Source organism: Manacus vitellinus, unplaced genomic scaffold (genome assembly GCF_001715985.3).
Source record: "Manacus vitellinus isolate BGI_N305 unplaced genomic scaffold, ASM171598v3 scaffold_2_pilon, whole genome shotgun sequence".
Taxonomy (NCBI): Eukaryota; Metazoa; Chordata; class Aves; order Passeriformes; family Pipridae; genus Manacus; species Manacus vitellinus.
In genome coordinates this window covers 27,758,638-27,777,106 of record NW_021940208.1, presented here as the reverse complement: position 1 = coordinate 27,777,106, position 18,469 = coordinate 27,758,638, and the positions used below count along the sequence as shown (strand labels likewise).

Genomic DNA, 18,469 nt, shown 5'->3' with positions numbered 1-18,469 from the left:
CTTTGCAGTCAGTTTTTCCCTTTTTTTCTTTTTTTAGATATGACTGGTACCAAACAGAATCTCAAGTAATTGTGACTATAATGGTCAAGAATGCGCAGAAGGATGACGTCAGTGTGCAGTTTTCGGAGAAAGAGGTGATTTTTATTGGTTATTGATATTTATCCCTGAATTACCTAAGATGTAGTACTTAAACCAGTGAACATTATGTGCTGTAGTAGCATGAAAAGAATGGTATGGTACGGATGGTCCTCTCTCTGAGCTTGTTTTGTGCACAGTTAAACTGTATTTGTGCATGTGCCCCATCAAGTGAACCTGGATCAATGTCACAACAGTGTCCATAGGACTGATACACAAGCAGTAGTGTGCTGTGCATGCTGTAGAGGGAACATCTGGTTTTCAGCTGCCTCTGTGTTGGGGGGGATAGGGGAAAAAGTGGTCTGGACTTAAATGTTAGAGTACACATGCATCTGGAGTGGCAACAGACAGATGAGGTATTCTAAAAATAGGTATAAATGAGTAATATCTTGTTTTAGGACAATTATAGAAAAAGAATGAACATTGTTCAGTGGGATTTTTTTGCTTTTGACATCACTAAAATTGTTCATAGCAGCAAAATATGTATTTTAAGGAAGTGCAGTAGTCTCTTCAATGAAATACCATATGTATGAACTTCATACCAATGAAGTTCGTGTTTAATTTAGCTGAGAATATTGAAGAGTTAGGTTCTTAACTAAGTTGATACTTCATGAACTGCTAGAAATAGTTAGTTGTTATTATCTGCTTTAGGTTGTTAAAATTGCGTGAGCACTTGCCATGTAGTTTATATTAGAAGAGAAGTTGCAGATTGTTTTTGTGTTCCACTATTAACATATTGATACTTCATTTGCTGAATAATTGTTTCCCCAAAGAGCACGAATCAAGCTGACAAGGTAAAAGGGGTTTTAAATACTTGTGACAAGAAGTGAAATTTCCTGTTCATTTTCTGGTATATTTTAGAAACAACGTGTCAAATAATGCAGTAATTTAATGACATCACCTGAAATTATATTAATTTAATCACTTGATGATAATCTTGGTGCCAAATGACAGTCCTTTACTTGAAAATGGAACTGCTGCCAAAGATGACCTGATATGTTTTTTTAACTTTTAACAGGTGAATGCATCAGTGAGACTTCCATCAGGCGAAAGCTTCAACTTAAAGCTTGATCTTCTTCATTCTGTAGTGCCAGAGCAAAGTACATTTAAAGTGCTTTCAACAAAGGTAAGCTTCTTAAAGTGTAAATTATCTCTTTGACTGTTCTGATTTTGAAATAGTTTCTGCTCCATCTCTCTGCAATAGTTATAATATCTTGCTTTTCATATAGGAATGCTTTTTCTTTCTTCAAGGTGCCTTTCAGATAGTGAGAGGCTTTCTAAACTTGTGCAAATATCAGAAATAGTAATATGACGGTGCTTATTGAAGTGCAAATGATGGAGTTATGCTGAGGATTCTTTCACTTGTTGCTGTAGAAAGAAGACTGTGATCTTCATGATTAAAATAGAGGTATTAGGAAAGTATGAGTGCCTTTTTGCAAAACTTTCAGGAGACAGTATTGCCTTGTGAACCATTTTTCCTTTTTGTGCCCAAGAAATAAAAGTCAGACTTTGAAAATTTCAGTGTTGAAATAGTTCTTTACCCTTCTATGACTTCTTCCTGGTAAAGGTTAACCATGAGATTAACTGCTCATGGCTTTTCAAGAGAGTGCATTCCATGCTGTTGGTGGAAATAGTACATGCTTGGAGACACTTGAAACTTGCATGGTATGAGGGAATACTTCTGTCTCAGCATCCTGTTTGTTCTTTATTACCAGTATAGAAAAATCAGAAACAGTCAGTGGTCTGGCATAGCATTTATTCTTGGCATAACTGATAGGCAGATATGTGCTTTATCCACTGACCCAAGCCTCAATCCCTGGTGCTGGAATGTGATGTTGATTCTTCCCCTGTGTTTCAGTAGTGGTTCTGCAGAGCTTATGGAAATTCTCTTGTGTACTCATGTTCCATTTTACCTGTTTCCTTCTCAGAAAGGTACCTATAATAGTTCTTGCATCATTTCAGGGACAAGGAACTTGAAGATGGCATGAGAGGGTTATCGCAGAAAGTTGGTCTTGTTTTTTCAGTCCTTGCACTAAGGAAGCCAGGCAGGTTGTGTGATTGAACCATGTGCACTCTTACGCTGTGGGGAGTAAGTGAAGTTCTCAAAGTATGTAGAAAATCTGCCAGTCCATTAGTATTTATATAAATTTGAGTGGAATGAGCACGAACCTTGTCAAGAAGGGTAACTGTGAGGTCCTGTTTGCCTTATGTTCTTACCCAGCTTGTGTTACAGTTTTCCTTTTATCTTGTAGTTTACTGTTACTTTCTTAGGAAGCATCTACATGCTACTGAGCACTGTGAAATTCACTTTGTCTTTCTACACTACCATCTCTAGCCTGTGTTTATCTCTGAAATAATCTCTAGTAGTCTAGAGCCTGTTTCTGTTTTAGGTTGATGTTCCAAAAGTAGGTTGAAAGCATTATGTTCAGGCAGTGTCTGAACAGTAAATATTTTGCATTTACTTTTCAAATGTTCCTAAAGATTTGTGAGAGAATATTTTTGAGACTAAATGGGATAAGAGGGAACACGGAGGGTGATCTAACTACAGAAGTCAGTGCTTCAACATGTTCTTATTTTTGCAGAAAAGAGTAGTATAAGGCCATCCGTGAAGGCATAGTGAAGGAATACAGTTTAAATGATGCCCCAGCTGGTTCCTGTTCCGACCACCAGATGGAGTCTGGCTAAAGAAAAAAAAATTAAAAGCAGGTCTATGTTAAGCATGCAAAGACTTCTTTACAGGTTTAGAATATTTTACTTTGAAAAATATTAAGCACTTTAGGAATGGTGCAGCCTTGGTATTTAAATGATAGAAATGCAGATTTCTTTTCTTAGGTTTTGTGTATGTACTTCGTTCTTATGAGCAGTGTGGGAAATGTGCAGTTTGAATAAACTATCTAATTGATTAGAACATCTCAAACCCTTCACAAATTATTTTTTTAGTGTTTACATGAAGTCCTTTTGTAAGGACTTCGAAAGAGAGACATAATCTCATAATCTTCTCAATTATATGAACTTTTTACTACACACTATTAAAGACATTGAGTTTTCATGGGATAGAAACAGATCTATTCCTGTGGATAAATAATTTCAGGTAAGAGTAACTGCATTTGATCTCACTGCTTTATTTTGTGCTACTGCTTTGAATATGTGAGCCATGTTGCCATTAGCATTATGTAGTCTTCACTGGGCAACAGAGTCTGGCCTTTTTTTTTTTCAATTATATCAGGAAATAGATGACGAAACGGTGGAATGTATGAGCAGGTTATGTGGTAGATAGTTTGGGTTTCCCATGAACTTTGTAAAACTAATAAATTTAATGGATAAAAGATGAAACAACAGAAGTGGCAGATAGTAGAACAATCCTGTGTATTTTGGAACTAAGAGAAGCAATAGAGGGCTTCCTTGATACTGCTTGAAGTTGATCATCACTTGACAAATGCAAAGGCATAAAGGTAAAGATGCAAATTCAGGAGGAGAAAATAGCCTGAACTGTATTTGCAGAACTACAAATTCTAAAGTAACTACAAAGAGCAGAGAGAACTTCAAGACTCTGGGATTGGTTCTTTCAGGGAGCGTTGACAGTGGTGAAAAATGCAGTTGATTGCATAAGAATTGTTTCTGTTCCGTCAGTGAAATTAAAATTATACCTTTCAATCAATCCATGCTGTGTCTCGCTCTGAGATACAAATTCTGTTTGGAAAAGAACAGAACTAGCAAGTAGTACAGAGGTAGCATAAATAGATGTTTTGAGCTGTTCGAATGATTTCTGTTTGAGCAGAAGTAAATTAGTGTTTATCATCTGCAGACTTTGACTTCAAGCTGTGAGTTAGAAGAGGAAAAATATTTGATGCCAACTCAAGAACAGCGTAATATGTGGGTGAAGTCCACTTAAGAGAAAAGACTCTTAAATCTCTTTCTTTATGCATTCTCTAGTGTTGTATATTCTCCAAATGTCAACAGTTTTAGAGATGATACAGGCTGCCTCTAATAGTGACTGTATGTGTTACTGCCATACTTGAGACCATTTTTATTTTACCTAATTCAAAAGTTTATCTGCTGTTCAGTAGCTAACACTACCTGGAAGTTCAGCTTTGAGATAATTATGGCTCCTACTCGCATTTAGTTTGCAAGTTACTTAGAATTACCTGGTGTTGTTCAGCATATAATTCTGATGATCTAAAGCTTCAGGTTAGTGTTTGTGTGAGAAAATGCTGAATACCACTGTATTGAGCCATTTTCTTGAGGGTATTGGTACAATCTGCATAACACATTGTACATGAACAGCACAGTAGATAGATCATAACTAAATCAATTGATGTTATTGGTTGTACTCCTTATCTGTCTCACTATAGTAATCTGATCAAGCAAAAAATAACAGCTCCTCCAAAAAGCAGCATATAAATTTGAAATTTGTGTCTTAAAAATGGAAGCTGACCTCGTGTTTGTATGTAGCATGGCTTTGTATACCATAGATAGGATTTTGTGTGTTTTGGTGGTCACCCTCAGTTGTGTTCTGGTGTTGGGTGACGTGGGAGAAAAACTTCCATGCTGAAAACTGCTTGTTGCATTCAGCATTTAATAGGAGGAAGGTACTTTTAGTGGTGCTACTTGGTTTTTTACTTCTTTCCAGGAGAGGGAGCCAAAATATAAAGGCTGGACCAAGTTTGCTCTTTGGAAGTTGTGTATGTGCAGTTATCCTGTAGCAAAGTATACGTACTATCATCATTCTTCCTTCATAAAGGGAAAAAAGGCATAAAAACTTTAAATGAGTAACTAATATGTTTAAGACAAAACTAGCTGATCTGTGTCTGTCCAGAAAATTTGTCAAAAAAGTGGAAGTGCGCAAACAGTGTAAGGATTTCTAAGTTTGCTTTCTTTTCCCTCTTCTGTTCAGTCTATCAGTCCATGTATTTGGGATTCCGGGGGAATACTCTGCAATGTTCTCTTGAACACTTGTGAAATATGAGCAGTTTCCCCAGGTCTTCTGATGTGTTTTAGGTGATGCCTGGGGTTTTCTTCTCCTTAGACTTGAAGGGGAGAGTGAAGATGAGTGTGTACTTACAGCACATGTGTTTATGAGCTTGAAGGAAACTTAAGCTGGTGCTTTCTCTATTTCTCCCCATCTACAAATAGTCTAGGGTCAATTACTATGAGTTCTCAGTTTTTAGTGGTTTGGGCTTTGTGCAAGCAATGACTTGCAGCAATTTAGAGCCATTTGAAAAAGTCATAAAAGGGGTTGCTTTACCTTAGAACTGTCCTTTAATTACAGATCAAAGTTGTGCTGCAAACAGGGGAGGTGTTTTACAGTTGACATTTGTTGCTAAATAGAGATGTCTGAGCTGGAAGCACACTCAGCAGCTTCATGCCAAGAATATGGTTGTGTGCATCAGTGGAATGTTGTTTTTTAACTCAGACCAATATTTTGCTTTGCAAACTCTGAAATATCCTGTGAAGCTAACTGGAACTGATGCTAGTTGCTGAATGTAAAGAAAAAGACAAAGAGTGGAACTATTTCACACGCTCCTGGTCTGTCATCAGAGTCTCTATTCAGAGGCCAGCGTACACAAATAGATAAGCAGAGGAACAGATTTATTTTAACTGAAGTTGGTTCTTACTGTTGCAGTCCAATCCTTAAAAGATAGTTTCTTGTTTTGGATATTTTCATTAAATTGCCTGCAGGCACTTGAATGCATACATTTGTTGCTCTTGTGTATTTGTTTTCTCTGTGAGGCTTTCATGCAGATTGATATCTCCTATTCTTGCACATTTTTTGTAAATTGTAAACTGATAGTTAATATGAGTTAGGCACTTTTCTGAGATATCTTGCATCTTTTAGGCAGGTGTAGTTGGAGCAGTTTCCTGGATAGACCATAAGAAAACCTCCCCAATGATTGGTATGATATTTACTTGGCTCAAAATAACTCTGATTTTTTTTTTCATTATGTATGAATTCAGATGGATGTGAGGCAAATTTAAACTTCCTAATACTCTGAGAACTGAAAGCATAGAAGTCAGTGCCCATGCTTTATTTAAATGCATAAAAGAAAACTATGCATAAGGGTTTTTATCTGTCTTGAGAAAAGATGGATTTAAGAACTATTGGGATAGTGATGGTTTACATGCACTGGGATGCAGTGACATATGGCTTTAGAATTCCTAAATGATCTGTATTGCTTCTTCTCTGAAATTCAAAAATGTAATAAGTGTTGGCAATATATTACCAGTAGGAGGAAACTTGAACCTTTTTTGCCACAGTGCTCTATAGTACATGCCTGGCAAAGAAAATTAAGGGCACATGATAAATCCCTTCTGTTGCAGTATACTCCCTATAGAATAAATTTCTTAATTATCATTTATGCGCGATAACACTGTAGAGTTCATTTCATCCTAATATGTTTAGTTTCAAGTTATGGACCAAAGATCTTGGAATTTAGACTATAAGCGATATATAAAAGGTTTTTGAATAACTAGGATACCAAAACTGTAAGTGCATGTGCTCTTAGCACTAAGTTTGAATAGGTCATACATTTTTAGAAGACTGTGCTATTTTGTCCTACAAAATTCATGAGATGACCATAAAAAAGGACAGCTCTAAACATTTAAAATTTACACCTTGACCAAGGCAGTCAGTAGTTCAGTAAATAATGAAGTAGTTGATTAGAAACCCTTTATTCTTATTTTCACGTGTTTGATACAGCAGAACATCAGAATTGAAAAGGGTATTTTTGATGGATCTCAAAATCAACAACTGAACTGCTACTTAAGCTTTGCCAGTTCTGATTTCCTTCATCCATCTGATCAGAGCTTGACAGAAATTTGTCAAGTCCCATAGCATGGACTGTAAAATATATATAAAAAAAGTAGAAATTAGAAAAAAAATCTTGCAGCTTATCAGTGTACACCACAATCTCCTTTTAGGGAGGAAGATAAAAATTCTTTCCCTTTTAATGTATCTCAGTTAAACTGATGATGTCTGTCCCAGAATGTGAGTTCAAGTGAAATCTAGTTCACTGGAGGTTTAAACTTTAGCAGAAACCTAGAAAATTAATGTTGGCTAATTAGTGTTGTGTTGATCTTTAGCAAAAGATAAATGGAGAAATTATTTCTTTAAAATATATTAAATGGTCTTTTATGCCAATCATGTTAAGTAAGGGGTTTTTGTGTTTTTTTACTGTCAATGAAATGGTTCATGATAACTTTTGAGAGTAACTCTGTGACATCTTTTCTGATAGCTAGCACTTGGATTAAGCTGCAAACATCTGTATCTAAATCTCTGACAGGCTTTAAAAAATTGAATACTTTTATGACTAGAAAACTCTGAGTAGAAATTTATCTGTGTCTCTTCCCTGTGGGTGGAATTTCTTCTAGACAATAGATCCCCCATTTGACCCTCTTCTCAGAGGGTTAGGTTTCTCTCAAGACAGTATTTCAAACAAGTAGTGCATGAATTGCTCTCAAAATTCCATGTTTCTTTTCCTCTTTGCTTTGCTGTCTTTGAACCCCAAATACAAGGGACTTAAAAATTAAAAGAGAAAGTTTATTATATCTGCACTGGAAGTTTTTACAGACTTGGAGTATTGTGTCCAGTTTTAGGCTTCCCAGTGCAAGAAAGGCACTAGTGCACTGGAGCAAGTCCTGGTGGAGGGCTCCCAGGATGGTCAGTTGGCTACACAGCATGAGCTACAAGGAGAAGTTGAGGAATTAGGCTTGTCCTTAAGTGGCATGCAAAGCATTTAATTTGCAGTTAAATTTTTCTGTATTTTATTCTAAAGTTGGCATGAGGCACACAGGCATGCGTTTTATGAAATATAAATGTTAAATCAAAGGAGTTGGCAAAGTGTTGATGTATTTCTCTTGCTCAAATGAATTTTTTTCAAAGGGGAGAAAAAGCTAACAGTACTTGTGTGCTAGATATGACACAAATGTCCGTACTGATGTGTTACTTTTCTGTGTGGTAGCTATTAGTATCTGTTTTAAAACATTCATTAAAATGTATTTATTGCCATTTGTGCACATAATTGGGACTTGCAAAGTTGTTCTTCCTTGGATCAAATAAAACTCTCAAGTTGAAGAAATATGTGCCTTCAGAAGCAGAGTTTCATAGCTTTATATTTTTGGAAAATGTGGTTGTATAATGGTATGAAGTTAATGATTTCCCTAGTTTTGCTCCTGCCTGCCACTTGGCCTAATGAGTAACTTCAATTGAAGTGGATGGAATAGATGGGGTAGAAGTTTAATCATGTCAGAAATACGTTCTGTCTCAGTCCTTCAGCTGTCTATACTTGTAACTTGGTAGGGTTGAAATGGTTTAGATTTAAGAAATCTGCATCTTACACTGGGAATTAGTTTGTATCATTTACTTTTCTTTAGAGATGTTTGTCATGTGGTATTGGCTTAGGAACAGTTTCAGAGAGGAAAGTGGAAGAGCTAGCAGATTAAAAAAGGAGAAGGGGAATTACTGCAGCAGCAAAAGTAAAGTTCTTTCTTATTTTCTTTTTTTAATGCATGGGCACAGTACTCTGGGGAAGAGCCAAAGGTCTTTATAAGGGCTCTTTGAGGTGTACTGTATTCTGACTAGAAAAAAGTCCATGTTTAGTAGCTTACATCAAGCATTGTGTTGCATTAGAGGTCATATTTGGCGTGGATGAAATAGTCTGTACTTGAGATACCGAAAGATACTTGTGGAAAGCCTGAAGTGTAAGGGCAAGAGAAGATAGTGAAAGAAGAAACAGAGAAACTGAAGAGGTATAGGGCTGAAAATTTCAGTATCAAGCATTTGCTTTTTTTTAAACGCAGCCAGGGATGTGCTAATAATCAGAGTGTTAAAATTAGAGCCTCCTCAACTTAAATACGCAACCCAAGTGATAATAGGGTTTCCTCAGGTTGAGAAGAGTTTACATAAGCAGAGGAGAGACAGGTTCTTTTTAAATTAATACTCACTTTTTGCTTGTAACTAATTAGTGCCTTTGTAAGTAGCTAATTAACTTAAATGTTTGACTCATGAGATCCAAATCCATCGGGGGAAGAAACCCTGCTAGTGCTGCCACTTGTGGAACTACGTGATTGTCTTATATGTAGATATACAAATTTCTTTTTGCTTCCTTAAGCTAATGGCAGAGCATTAAATTTATGAGTGTAGGTGCTAAAAATTAAACTTTTAGGTTGTAATTTCCAAAGTGATTTTAAAAAAGTCCAGTGGAGGCAGCTTTGCTGAGTTCTTTTGTTTTATTGAAGAATAATTATTGGCACAGTTTGAATGCTTCTTCTGCACAGTTTAACAAAAATCTCTGCATCCTTACAGATTGTGATAATAAACTCTGGAATACAGCCCTTCTTCAGGAATAGTAGGTTGGGCATCAAGACCTAACACAATATTTTAATTTTATTTGGTTATTTTTGGTTCTACAACTTTATTTTAAAAACACATACTCTGATACTTAATTTGTGACTTGTAAAGTGGCAAAAAACATTGAAAATCCAACGGATTCAGGGAGTGGGAAGTCGAACATATGGGGATGTTGGACTTACAAATTTACTGAAACCCTCCCCTGCCTTGAAGGGCATTCCATACCTCATGTCTTAAACTTTTTGTTGTTCTCAGTACAAGTTAGTTGTGGAAATTAAGTATTTAAGCTTGCGTAGAGAAACAGTAGCTTCCCCAGGGGGGAAATAAAAGAAACAATCATAAATGAATATTCTGATTCTTAAAATGCGGCATGATTGCAGACATGGAAGCTTTGAAACTTCAGTGAGCTCATTTCATTATTGCTTACCAGTGATCGATTCGAAGAATGGATTAAATAAAGTTAAAATTTCAGATCAGCATGATACTGTGCAAGGAGCTTGCTGTTTGAATCTGAGCTTAGCTCTTACAGTGGTGCCTTTGTTCCTGGGTCTGCAGGGATCCCCAGGTTGTAGTGGCTTTGGATAGAGCTAACAACTTGCCTCTGCTGAGCTGTTCACAAATAAGGAACTGCTGAAGTTTAGTAAGCAATTTCAGTTAATTAATAGCATCACATGAACTTTGTGACATTTCCTTAAATGAATTGGAGTGAAGTTAGACAGTCCTTGTTTTGCAGACATTGTTTTGCAACTTCGTAACCCTGTAACCAAAGGAGAAGGTTAATTACAAAGAAACATTTCAGTATGGTTGTCTAAAGGGATTATATGTAGTTGTGAATAATTTTCTTTCTCCTATGGCAATTGCAACCATATCCATTTTTAATTGCCAGTTTTGTCAATGAATACGAGACAGTTTTCTTCATAGCTGTGTTTGTTCATTGAACCAAATGAACACAGCTTCTGAATTTCTCCAGTGGGAAGATCTGCATAGTCTCAGGGTGTTTCTCTGGTTTGTGTACTACACATCAAACATGAAATGTTTTGGTAAATGAAATGTAAACTTAGATAAAGTTGGATTTTGTAGTCTTTCAAAACCGCTGTTTAATTATTAGAGTTGACTGGCAAGAAAGGGATGCTTGAAAGATAATATCACCTTGGTGCCTGGCAGCATAGAGACGTTGGAATTGATCATTACTTTTGGGATGCCATAGTTTACAAAAAAAATTAAGTGAACAGTAAACAAAAGAAAGTTAACTGCTCATAAGCAAAAGGGTACAAGAGCTGTGCAGCCACATAAGAACTTGGTTAATGTGTGACTTGAACTCAAGTAACTTCATCTTGTTAGGGAGGTAAATCTTGCTACAATACAGGCTTCACATCATAGGCTCTTTTTCTAAAACCAAATATATGTATTATTTTACAGCTGCAGGATCCAACTACTTTGGAGCTATTTGACAGAACTGTTTGCCATCTGGATTAAGTTGTTCTTTGTCTCGTGTTTTGTAGGTTGAGATAAAAATGAAGAAGCCAGAAGCTGTAAGATGGGAGAAGCTGGAGGGCCAGGGAGATTCTCCTAAGTTGAAACAATTTACACCAGGTTTGTTCTCTGAACTGTTAAGTATTACAGGGTTTATTTGTATTGAGTTACTTGCAGTTATTAATAGTTTTATGCTAAGTATTGTTAATAAAATCACAGCTTCATATCTGCAATGAAAAGCCTAATATTCTTGTTTTCACTGCTAAGAATTGACAGAAAAAGTCTGCAGGCCACTACTGAAACATAGGTATTAAATTTAGTCATAACTTTCATTAATCTGATGGATTGTTAAGGATATATGCTTGTCATTAATTCCTCTGAGCTTGTCTCTTTGGCCATCTGTTTTGGTCACTGTTTTGCAGTTCTGTGTATTGTTATGCGCACTGTTGCTCTAATAAGTATTATTTAATTAAGTATTGCATTTCTCATGGAAACGCGTGCACCCGCCTCCAAAGGTGTACCTAAATTAACTCTAGCATGTTGGAATATCAGAACCATGCTCGATTCTGCGGATAGTGGACATCCTGAGCATCGTTCTGCCCTAATTGCCCATGAACTGGCTCGTCTCAACATCGACATTGCCGCTCTCAGTGAAGTTCGCCTTCACGAGGAAGGCAGCCTCAGAGAACATGGTGCAGGTTACACAGTCTTTTGGTCAGGGAAGCCCAGAACCAAAAAGCATCTCTCAGGAGTCAGCTTCATGATCAAAAACTCTATTGTTCCTAAACTCGAAAATCTGTCGACAGGTCACTCTGACCGCATTATCTCCTTACGCCTTCCATTACACAACAAGCCAACACGTTGTCCTCTTCAGTATATATGCCCCAACTCTCCAAGCTGACCCTGCTGAAAAAGATAAATTCTACACTGACCTGCGCTGCCTTACCCAAAAGGTTCCTGCAGATGATAAGATCATTATCCTTGGTGATTTCAATGCCAGAGTAGGAAAGAACTTTGAAGCCTGGAAAGGAGTATTAGGCAAGCATGGTGTTGGAAGCTGCAACGATAATGGTCGCCTTCTGCTAGAATTCTGTGTGGAGCAGCAACTCACCATCACTAATACTATCTTTCAACAGAAAAATAGTCTGAAGACAACCTGGATGCATCCTAGATCTAAGCATTGGCACCTCATTGATTATTTCTTGGTGCGACGGAGGGATGTCTGCAATGTCCACCATACCCGCATGATGCCCAGCGCAGAATGCCAAACAGACCATTGGTTTGTACACTGTAAACTTAACTTCAGTTTTAAATTCAAACCTAAAAGGGGCAGTATCCCAAGGAGGAGACTCCAAGTTAACAATCTCCAATCAGCCACAGTGAGAGACAGATTCCAGGCAAACCTTCAAACTAGGCTCGAAAACCATTCCATAGATTCTACAGATTCCTCTCCTGAAACAATTTGGCACCATATTAAAAACAGCATCCAGCAGTCCTCTGAAGAATCCTTAGGGTTCTCCCTCAAGAAGAACAAGGACTGGTTTGATGAAAACAATCAAGAGATCCAGGAATTGTTGAGGAAGAAGAGAACTGCTCATCAAGCACACCTTGCTCAGCCTTCCTGTCATGTAAGAAAAGCAGCCTTTTGTCTTGCATGCAGCAAGCTCCAACAGAAACTTCGTGACATCCAGAACAAGTGGTGGACCAATCTAGCTGAGAAAACTCAATTATGCACAGATACAGGTGATCACAGAGGATTCTATGAGGCCTTGAAAACAGCATACGGGCCTACATACCAGGTCCAAAGCCCTCTACTCAGCGCTGATGGTCAAACGCTTCTGATGGATAAAACCTCCATTCTGAATCGATGGTCTGAACACTTTCAGACCCTTTTCAGTACCAACCTTGTAGTCCAAGACTCAACAATTCAGTCCATCCCACAACAACCAGTGAAGGATGATTTGGATATTGCCCCCACTTTGGGAGAAACCCTTAAGGCTATACAACAGGTGAAAACTGGCAAGACAGCTGGGGTTGATGGAATTCCACCTGAAGTCTGAAAACATGGGGACCATGCTCTCCATGCTAAATTTCACGAGTTTGTGGTGTACTGTTGGGAACTAGGCGAACTCCCATCAGACCTTCGTGATGCAGTCATCATCACCTTGTATAAGAAAAAAGGAGTTAAATCAGACTGTTCAAATTACCGTGGTATTACTCTGCTCTCCATTGCTGGCAAAATCCTGGCAAGAATACTTTTGAGCAGATTAATACCCACTATAGCAGAAGGAATTCTACCTAAAAGCCAATGTGGTTTCAGAGCCAACAGGAGTACCACAGACGTGGTATTTGTTCTCAGACAACTGCAAGAGAAGTGCAGGGAACAGAATAAAGGTCTCTATGTAACCTTTGTTGATCTCACCAAGGCTTTCGATACTGTGAGCAGAAAAGGTCTATGGCAGATTTTGGAATGTTTAGGATGTCCCCCCAAGTTCCTTAAAATGATCATCTCACTTCATGAGGATCAGTGTGGCCAAGTCAGATATGGTGATGCACTTTCTGAGCCCTTTCTAATTACCAGTGGTGTGAAACAAGGCTGTGTTCTTGTACCAACTCTATTCACGATCTTTTTCAGCATGATGCTCCAAAGGGCCATGGCAGACCTTGATGATCAGGATGGTATCTACATTCGATATCGTACTGATGGAAGTCTGTTCAATCTAAGGTGACTGAAGGCCCACACCGAGACCTTAAATCATCTTGTCTGGGAGCTGCTTTATGCTGATGATGCCGCCCTTGTCGCCCACACAGGAGCAGCTCTGCAGCGTTTAACATCCTGCTTTGCAGACGCTGCTGAGCTCTTTGGACTGGAAGTCAGCTTAAAGAAGACAAAAGTTCTCTATCAACCTGAACCTCAGGAAGTCCCCCATCATCCCCATATCACCATTGGCCAATCAGAGCTCAAATCAGTCCAGCAGTTCAATTACCTGGGTAGCCTCATCTCCTCGGATGGTAAGACTGACGGAGAGATAGACAACAGGTTAGCAAAGGCATATAGAGCTTTTGGAAGACTCCATAAAAGAGTATGGCGTAATAAACACTTGAAGAAAAGTACCAAGATCAATGTTTACAAAGCCATAGTGCTATCTACTCTTTTATATGGATCCGAATCATGGGTCATCTACTGCCACCACTTGTACCTCTTAGAACGCTTCCATCAACGCTGCCTCCGTACAATCCTTAAAATCCACTGGTCAGATTATATGACCAATACATCTGTTCTAGAATAAGCAGCAGTCACAAGTATTGAGGCCATGTTACTGAGAACACAGCTGTGCTGGGCAGGGCACGTCTCCAGGATGAAGGACCACCGGCTCCCTAAGATCTTCCTTTATGGTGAACTTGCCACCGGCTGCCGCATGAGAGGAGCCCCGAAGAGGAGATACAAGGACTCCCTGAAACAACATCTCAACCTTGGCCATATTGATCAACATAACTGGTCTACTCTGGCCTCCAATCGGGAGGCCTGGAGACACACCATCTATAACGCTGCTGCTTTCTTTTAGAAAGCACACAGGATCACTCTCGAGGAGAAAAGACAGCGCAGAAAGAACCGTGTCTTGCAGAATATACCACCTAAGGAGTCTTTCTGCTGTGCCTTTTGCAATCGGACATGTCTATCTCGTATTGGCCTTATTAGCCACCAGTGTGCTTGTAACAAATGTGGATAGAGCCTTTCCCAAATCTTTGTTCGCGAAGCCTAGCCATGATGATCTCATGGAAACTAATACTTTCAAGAGTATTTTCAAGAGTTTTTCAAGACAGCTTAACAATCTGTCTTTGGGAGAATTTGAATTTCCTGCTTTATTGATTTCAGATATTTTTTGAAATTTAGTTCAACTTTTCCTATGGTTCTGGGTGGCTGTTTGGGTTTTTCTGTCGGCCTCATTTTGACTTTAATTATCTGTGTTGCTGTTGTCCAGCTTTTTTTCATGTTAGGTAACTAAGTTATGTAACTGTTTACTTAAAAATAAACTTTTGTGCTTCTTAGTTTCCTTTATTTTTGTTACTGAGATGCTTATATCATTTAGGAGGAATCCATTTGCATTTTCATGTTCCATTATCATCTCTGATTCATCAGATACATATGTGTCTGTGTTCTCTGCCGCCCTAAAAGTCGTGAGAAAACGTTTAGTTAACTAACACTTCTGTTTTCAGATACCCAGCACTTATATCCGTCATCCTCTCACTATACAAGGAACTGGGACAAACTGGTAGTGGAAATCAAAGAAGAGGAGAAGAATGAGAAGTTAGAAGGAGATGCTGCATTAAATAAACTATTTCAGCAAATCTATTCAGATGGTACAGATGAAGTGAAACGTGCCATGAACAAATCATTTGTAAGTCTTCATTCTCTTTTTCTGAAGAAATGTGTGACTTTTGCACACTGGCACAATTTACTAAACTTTGCATCAGTTGGGAAGCCAAGCCATCAGTTGGGCCTATAATGAATGCCTATGGTTCTATTGGAGATATTGGTACAACAACTCTCATTGAAAGCTACAATGTTGTACACTAATGAATGTGACTAAGTCCAAGGTTGTGCTTTGTCACTGGTCTCTTCATTTCAATCAATGTTATCAAAGGAAACAGAGCGTTTGGCTTGTATAGAGCTTGAAAGGATCAAATTCCTCTTGATTGCTTGTATCTACTTTAATTTGTAGTCATCACAGGCAAGAACATGACTCACCCTTCAGAAGTTTCTTGTTAATGAAGTAGCATCTCACTGTGTCCAGTACTGATAACAGTACTGTTGAGCTGAAGATGATGGCTTTGTCAGACTTCATTCTGTATGGACACAGAATTCTTGTGTAATCACTACTCTTTGAAGCTTACTGTGAAATGTGGCTTTTTTATTACTGGAGTTCTCTAGCAAACTAAACAAGCTTCCTCTTGTCTTGCAGATGGAGTCTGGCGGCACAGTTCTGAGCACCAACTGGTCTGATGTCGGTAAAAGGAAGGTAGAAGTAAATCCTCCTGATGATGTGGAATGGAAAAAGTTCTAATCCTATTTTTGATCTTTACCATCCGTGTGTTGCCATAGTCATGTACTGACCACTGTATATGGACATAGTACTCTTGGATTCAAAGCACTGAATGTTCCCTTGAAAACAGAAATTGTCTTTACATTTTGTGTGCTCTAGAAATTCCTTCATCCACAGATGTTAAAGATATATTCAGAAGTGGAACCCTATTTTTGTCATCTCTGTCTAATTTCTGGAAATTGAGTCAATCAGTCCAAATTTTCTACCACCTTTATCAGCTCTACTCTTTGGGATAGGGTGATCTCTAATGGCTGGTCAGGATTTCTGCCTTACACTTGGTGTTTCTGTTCAATAACTTATTAGATCTTGGCAACTTTGGGTAAAAACACTTTTCAACAACAGTGTTAAAATTGTTTGCTCTTTAACTCTGCTAAATAAAACTGTAAATACAACTTTTTCTATACGGAAGTTGCTTTATTTCATTTTTAGTATTCTTGGTTTTTGTTGGGGGAATCACTTAGAACATATAGGTAAGGATGCGAATACACTGCTTAAAAAAAAAACTGGCATGTATAGGAGTAAAATGTGCATTCAGGGAAGAGGATGACATTACTGTTCTTGATGCAGACACAAAATACCCACTTTTGGAGTCCTTCCACCTTGGCGATAGATAACTGTAGTCATAAGTGATGGAAGGTAGAAAATTTGGTGTGACTGGAAATTCTTACAGAAAAATGGGTCCTCTGTCTGCCTTGTGTATTCCAAAAGAAGGATCTTTTGTAATTGCCTGAAATCAAAGACAGCAAGCAGTTGCTTTAAGTTCTGTGATTTCTGAATACTGGGGAGTGTTTAGAGAAGAACCTGTATGTCCTTAATTGTGCAGCTTTTTTTTTCACGACCAAATTGTAAATAACAATATATACAGAGAATATTTACAAAAGAACTGAGAATGTAAGTACTGTCTCTGTACTACCTAGATACAAGTCTAAAAGGGCATATAGATGCTCAAAAGCCACTTGGACATGGCCCTGGGCACCTGGCTCAAGGTGTCCCTGCTTGAGCAGGGGCGTTGGACAGGGTGACCTCCAGAGGTGCCTTCCAACCTGAGCTGTTCTGTGATTCTGTGAAAGAGACATGAACTCACAAAGTTGTGTTAAACGTGCCTAATCCATGTGCCACTGTCTTTTGGGAATTCAGAGATACCTAAATATTCTGTTATCATAGAAAACACCATGAATTGCAAATATTGACAGCACCCTGAAAGCCACTTCATTCCTTACTAACCATTGGATGCTTCTCTAAGTTTGCTACTTTTCCTTGCTTTCCTAATTATGTGCAGTTTTCCTGATTGATTGTTACTCTACCTGTTTTCTTTGTATTGAATAGGTTAATTTACTGCAGCGTGAATTGGAGGAGCTTGGTATAATATAAAGGCTGTTAGAACAGGTGTTTGAATAGAGCGAGTGAAGTCTGCAGCTGTTCAGTAATTAATGATGATTGAAAACTAAAGAGGAGGAAGGAAGGATGTATTCTATCCTTTCTGAGGAACGGGAATCTAGATTTTGCAGTGATGCTGGGAAAGTGCAGTGGCTTTTTTCCTACTGTTGTTACTATGCCTGTACAGTAGAGAGATACCAAAATTTTAAAGTCTCACAAATCCCAAAACGAGAGTTTGTTTTTGGATGTATGCAGTAGCAATGAACTTTGGATAGTCATAGTGGGCAACTGTAGCTGTGACTACAGTCTTGACATAACTGCAGTTTCTTCAGGCACTCTGATCCTGATAATCCTATAGTGCAAGCTGGGCAGCGGTTTCTTTTGCATCACTTCTGGATTCAGAATTAATTTGTTTTTTCCAAAGCTCAAATTTGATAACCTTCAGAACTGAATGTCACACTGCTCTTTGAACACTATGAACTGGGGTAGATTGGATTTAGGAATGGCTTTGTGTGTACCTTACCTCTTGGCACTTACTGAACAACATCTGCTTCTTGGAAGAGTTTCTCAAAGAATATACTTGTGGCCTGTTTCAGTGATTTGTTAGCTTCAGTGGAGCTTTTCTTGACCTTCAGAGAATTCTGAGTAGCTCAACATGTAGAGCATTTGCCATCCATATGGGATCCTAACATTGAAGTTGACTTGATTTGGGATAGGTACTTGAACTCAATTCTCCTGGATAAGTGCTTTGCTGCTTTTTATTTATGCTCTGAAAAGCATTTCTTCCTTTCTAGTGTAGAAGGAAGACAAATGTCTGAGTGCTTCTCTTTGTCAGAAAATTGGGTTCTTGTCTCCTGGCCAGCCTTGCTTTATAAATGTCATTTGGAGCACTTAACAGTGCTTAGCGAAGGCTTGCTATGGGCAAAAGCCTAGATAAAAATCTCTTAAATAGAAATTAAAAAGTAATGTGAGGATATTTTCTGCCAGTCAAGTTGCTCTTACTTACTGAAGAGAACACAGTAGAAGTTCCTCT

The 18,469-nt window shown here is 38.2% G+C and overlaps 1 protein-coding gene across 1 annotated transcript in view; it reads left to right on the top strand.

Moving 5' to 3' along the window:
- SUGT1 (SGT1 homolog, MIS12 kinetochore complex assembly cochaperone) overlaps positions 1-16,462 on the top strand; it is a 29,181-nt gene extending 12,719 nt beyond the window's left edge. The window contains exons 9-13 of the mRNA XM_029960917.1: positions 38-134; positions 1,154-1,261; positions 10,984-11,074; positions 15,173-15,354; positions 15,919-16,462. Of these exons, the coding sequence (XP_029816777.1) occupies positions 38-134; positions 1,154-1,261; positions 10,984-11,074; positions 15,173-15,354; positions 15,919-16,020 (580 nt within the window). The 3' untranslated portion in view covers positions 16,021-16,462. The remainder of the gene's footprint in view (positions 1-37; positions 135-1,153; positions 1,262-10,983; positions 11,075-15,172; positions 15,355-15,918) is intronic.
- Positions 16,463-18,469: the final 2,007 nt, after the last annotated feature.